Source organism: Microcebus murinus, chromosome 2, assembly GCF_040939455.1.
Source record: "Microcebus murinus isolate Inina chromosome 2, M.murinus_Inina_mat1.0, whole genome shotgun sequence".
Taxonomy (NCBI): Eukaryota; Metazoa; Chordata; class Mammalia; order Primates; family Cheirogaleidae; genus Microcebus; species Microcebus murinus.
In genome coordinates this window covers 35,058,052-35,063,615 of record NC_134105.1, presented here as the reverse complement: position 1 = coordinate 35,063,615, position 5,564 = coordinate 35,058,052, and the positions used below count along the sequence as shown (strand labels likewise).

The following is a 5,564-nucleotide window of genomic DNA, read 5'->3' as shown; positions in this document are numbered from 1 at the left end:
TATAGTAGAGACAGGGGACTCGCTCTTGCTCAGGCTGGTTTCGAACTCCTGACCTTGAGCAATCCGCCTGCTTTGGCATCCCAGAGTGCTAGGATTACAGGCATGAGCTACTGCTCCCAGCCAGGACACCAGGTTTCAAATCCTGGCACCACTACTGCCATTGAGTGGTCTTGGATGAGTTTACCTCATCTTTCTATGACTCAATTTCCTCATCTATAAAATAGGGATAGAAGAGTAATACTTAATCTCGTGTTATAAATATTAAATGAGATATTATAGTATGTGCTCAGCATAGTACAGTTAGTTATTGAATTGATCTGGAAGTGTTAATTTCAGATTCTCATCTTAAACCTCTGTTTCTGGCTAAAGTAGACTAGGTTATATCAGACCAATTCACCCACCAAGGATAATTTAAAAAGCTGGTTAAGCATTTAAGAAATCTGTTTAAAGGCATGGGGAGTCTGGGCGCAGTGGCTCATGCCTGTAATCCTAGCACTATGGGAGGCTAACATGAGAGGATCGCTTGAGTCCAGGAGTTTAAGGCTGCAGTGAGCTATGATCACACCACTGCACTCCAATGTGACAGAACAACACCCTTTCTCAAAATAAAATAAAATAAAATAAAATAAAATGAATAAATAAATAAAAATAAAGGCATAGGAGAGCTACAGGCATAGGGGAGCAATCAAGGCTAAGGTAGCTCCCCTATGCCTTTATTTTTATTTATTTATTCTTTTTATTTTATGATAAGAATTTTATTTTAAGGTAAGAATTTGAGGGGCCAAGATCTTAGAGAGAAGAGAAATAATATTTAATTTCACTGTTCCCTTAAATCATTTTCCTGTTTGTAGAAGGCAGTGGCCATGGGATTGAGGATTCAAAAAATGGAATTTAGGACTTAAAACAGGGAGAGGTCCTAGTTTTTAGTAGCTTTTAGTAGGGAGTCACAAAGGGCAACACTGAGAATAATGGTAGACCAGACATAGACTAGATTTAGAAAGACTGAAACAAAGTTTCCAATCAATGCAATCCCAGACTGGGTCAAGGCGGCCTGCCCTTCTTTAGCTACCTGTCAGAAGCCTTCCTCTCTGGAGGAAGATAACATCATCCAGAGCCTCATGCTTTCTCTATAATTTTTCATACACAATGTTGGGCATTCAATAAAAAATTATCTGGCATTCCAGGAGATAAGACCAAATGACCCAAAGCCAGGAGCAAGAAAATAGACTATAGAAACAAGCCCACAAAAGATCCAAATGTTGGAGTTTTCAGACATGGACTTTAAAGGGTTTAATATGTTCAGGAAAATAGATAACAAGAGGGAGTCTTTTAGTAGAAAACTGGAATCTATGAAAAAGTATCTAGTGGAAATTCCAGAACTGAAAAGTTATAACAACTGAAATTGAGAACTCAATAGATAGATTTAGCAACAGAAGAAGACACATGTGAAGGCAAGATTAGTGAACTGGATGACAAATAAGTAGAAAAATATACAGACTGAAAGAGAGGGAGAAAAAAGGCTGGAAAATACAGAATACAGTGTAAGAGACATGTGGGACAAATATCAAATGGCTCAACATATGTGTAATTAGGGTCCCAGAAGGAGAGAAGAAAGAGAATGGGGGAAAAGATAATGGCTGAAAACTTTCCAAAACTAAGGGGAGACATAAAACCACAGATTATAGAAATGCCAGGAAGAATACATACAAAGAAGGATACAAAAAGAAAAATATACCCAGGCACATCATAGTGAAACTGCTCAAACCCAAAGACAAAGACCCTGTAAGGTAAAAGAAACAAGATCCTTGGACTCTCCAGCCACCAAGGGCCTCCCTGACCTTTGTCCAGTGTCAGCTTCCAAGAGTCAAAGTGAGGTGAGGTGAAGGGCCAGACTCCCTCCCCTCCATCAGGCCCCCTTTACCCTCTGTTAGCCTCAGACTAAGACTCCCACAGGAAAGAAGACCCTGCCTGTGTCAGATGATGTCGGATGTTGATGAGTGAGGTGGGGGAGAGGCTTGAAAGGGGAAGATTTGGGGATTCCACAGCCTCTCCTGAAGATCAAGCCTTTCTCTTTAAAATGAAGCAATATTGTGTGTGGTGTGAACCAGATCATCTGTTCCCTGACTCTAGTCCCAGGATGTCTTTTCTTCCTTTTAGTGCAGCCCCCAGAGCCCCAATTCACCTCCCTCTCTGAGCCTCAGTTTCCTCAGTTGTAAAATGTGACTATTGATAAGCATCCAGCAGCTGTAGGGATTCAGTGATACTGTAGATGTAAAAGTGCTTTTGCAATCTGTAAATTGCTGTATGCCTTTAAAGGTTGCTATTCCTGTCTGGCAGAACCATCAGGGCAGGCTACAGAGCAGATGGTTCATGCAAATGTGGAGCTTCCTGAGGAATCTGTGGTCTGTAGATGCCTTCAAGGGTCAAGATACACTTTCTTTGCCAGGATTTTGGGATTTCTGACTTCCTGCCAACTTGGTGTGGCAGCAAGGTGATTCTGGCTGAAGTCCTGGTAGAACTGCCACCTCTCACCATGGTGCCAGGAGAGGGAGCCCTGGAGTCAGCAGACATGGACTGGCCTGGAGGTGGCCCTTCAGGCCCTCCAACCTGCTTGGGCCAGGCTGATTCCAGCCTGTGTCCAGAGTGAAGGATTTGAGCTGCTCCTCCCTGACACGAGCTCTCATTTCCACTCAGTCACCAAGCTTTCTCTAAACACACTGGGTGCAGGCTTTGGACACTCGAAGACATCTCCACCCAGGGGGACAGACCAACTATTCTATATCCAAACCCAACATGACCAACCTCCCAGATCTGAGACTTCATAGCCCCTTCTCTGTCAACCATCAAAACAATGACATGGTTAACATTTACTAAATACTCACTGTTCTAAGCATTTTATTTAGATTATTTTATTATCACTATACCCTTTGAGGTACGTTCTACTGTTAGCCCCACATGACAGATGATAAGACTGAAGCACAGAGAGGCCATGTGTCCAAGTCACACTCCCTCTTCCTCACCCTGCATGCTCCCCTCCCACCTGGGTGCCATCTGACCTTTCCTCTTTCATCCCCATCCAGCCCTTTTTTTTTTTTCACGATTCTAACACAGCTCACTAGCTATGATCTACTCCTTTGAGGGCCTTTGTACCAACTGTGATTTCATGTTATAGAACACAATTCTCAAACAGAAGTCATAAACCCCTAGATTCATTATATTATTCTTGCTTCTGCATGCATTTCCAGAATTCTAGACTCCATTGATAGATCCAGAACCAGAGACACCTAGAGAATGCTAGAATTCCATGGACTTTTAAATCCAGATTCAACATTAGAATCCTCAGGGATGGAATGAAGATAGGACTGAAATCTAACATTATAGAATGCCGAGTCTAGAAAGGGTCCAGGGGCCTTGGGTATGCTCCAGCCCAACCCAGGCTCGTGGGGACTGTCCCCTCTAACTGGCTATCTGAAACATGGAACATCATCTGATGTTCAGGAAAGTGAATGTCACTGTTACCAGCTAACGTCATTGCCTACTAGAGCTTAGTGTGGGGACACCCAGGCCAGGTGGCAGGTCACCTAGGTCCTGGTCTGAGCTTCAGTTTCTTCTTCTGAACAGGGAGGGACTGGGTCAGATTATTTCCAAGCACTTTTCCACTTGGAGGAGTGGGTTATCTAAATCCCAAGAGCTGCCACTTACCCTCTAAATTAGGACCACTGAGGATGATGGATTATTATTTAATGAACACCTAGACCTGACTACACTCCATGCTGAGCACTTTACAGCCATTCACTCAATGAGCCCAGGTGGGCTTCCTGGAGGAGAGGAGGTGGAGGGGCTGTGTCTGGAGGACAATAGGAAGTGGGCGTGTAGGATGGCAAGGCTAGCCATGAGGGACTCCAGGACCTAGGTGGGGGAACAATAGGCAGACTCCTCCCATACAGGGTGGGTTGTTGCTTCCCAGAGGCAGAGGCAGGGGCTGGCCAAGATGACCGCTGCGCTGCCAGGCACTGAATGCAGCCACACAACTGAGCTGGGACCGGAGGCGGAGATACCCTGCTGACCCCTCCCTCTTGCTGTGTTCCCACAGGACGACCCCGAGCTCAGCCCCTGACATGTGGGCTGTTTGAGGCCAGCTGCAGGAGGGAGCTTGACGCATGCTGATGCCGCCGGTCGCGGTCGCGGAGAAGCGCAAGGGGGCCACGGAGAAGCGCGAGGGGCCCCAGGTCATGGCGCCTGCAGGTCGCGTTCCGGGCCGGCTGCCGGGCCTGCCGTCGCCGGCGCTGTGCTGCGCCTGCGGTCTGTGCGTGCTGCTGGCGGGCGTGAACGTGACGCTGGTGGGCGCCTTCGCCTCCTTCCTGCCCGGACACAACGCTCCGCTCGTCGTGGGACCTGCGCTGCTCGTGCTGGCGCTCGGCTTCTTCGCGGCTTGCTGCCTGTGTAGCCGCCGCGGCCCCGCGCGTCGCGCGCGCTCGTTGGCGGCGGCGGACCCGGGCCAGGGCGGCGGCCGCGCCGGGCCGGTGGCGCTGGAGATGGAGAGCAGCGAGCGCACGGCGCAGGACACCACGGCTGTGCAGCTCAGCCCCGCCGTCTCGGCCGCGTCCTCCGGCCGCTCCAGCCCGGGCCCCGACGCCTTCGCCCTGGACGCCCCCGCGCCCGCGGCCGTCTGCGCGCTGCGCACAGAGGGGCTGCAGCTCAACCTGCCCCGGGAGCGCGCCGCCCCCTAGCGGACCGGGGCCCCGGCCTGCTCGCCGCTGGGTTCCCACCGTTCAGTGCCATTTAAGGGAAAAACAGAAAGAAAAGAAAAAAACACTTTCCCCTGAGTGTCCGCTGGGCGTAGGTGGCCTCCTCTGTCCCATCTCCCGAACTTCTGGAGGAGACAATGTGGTGAGGGCTTACACCCTAAAGAAGGGAGCAGAGCCTTGGCCCCTCAGGTGGGTCTCTGGTCCCTACTTCACCTCACCCTCCACACTTGATGAATCTCGGCCCCTGGACCCGCAACCCCTCACACTGTCCCCGCCCTGCCATGGCATTCGCACACCGTGAACCAAGAAGCATCCACTCTGCTGGGGCTAACTACCAGCAAGGCCTGCACCCCCAGGCGATGGAAGGAAGAGGGGAAGAAGGGAGGAATGTCAGCTTGGGCTGTCTCTGTCCCTGCACTGCATGAAAGGCTTCCAGCTTCCTCTTCCGCCCCTTCCCACCCCAACAAGACCTTTGAGATTAATTTAGAGGGGGGAGTGTTCTGACTTGAGCCAGGGTGGTCCCTAGGGTACAGCTGGGTTGCGCACACCCCATCTTTTCTGCCTCAGGGCAAGGAGAGCTGAGGCTGGAACCCGGATAGGAGCAAGTGGTGAGGGGGCTTCTCCCACCCCGAAGGTCTCAGTGTGAGCTTTGCTGCCAACAGTGCCGGCTCTTGCCCTCCACTCCTTCCCGTGGTGCCTCACTCCTCAATAAAGCACCTCCAAAGCCAGTCCTCTGTGGTGGTGCAGGCCAGGAGGGAGGCGCTGGCTCTTGGGGCCCCTGGGTTCTGGGTCCTCCCAGCCTGTGGCCAAGTGCTT

General features: G+C 50.3%; 1 protein-coding gene across 1 annotated transcript; it reads left to right on the top strand.

Annotated features, from left to right (window-relative positions):
• Positions 1 to 4,160: 4,160 nt before the first annotated feature.
• On the top strand, positions 4,161 to 4,730 carry TMEM275 (transmembrane protein 275). The gene has a single exon (XM_076010196.1). The coding sequence runs from the start codon at positions 4,161 to 4,163 to the stop codon at positions 4,728 to 4,730; it is 570 nt and encodes a 189-aa protein (XP_075866311.1).
• The last annotated feature ends 834 nt before the right edge of the window (positions 4,731 to 5,564 follow it).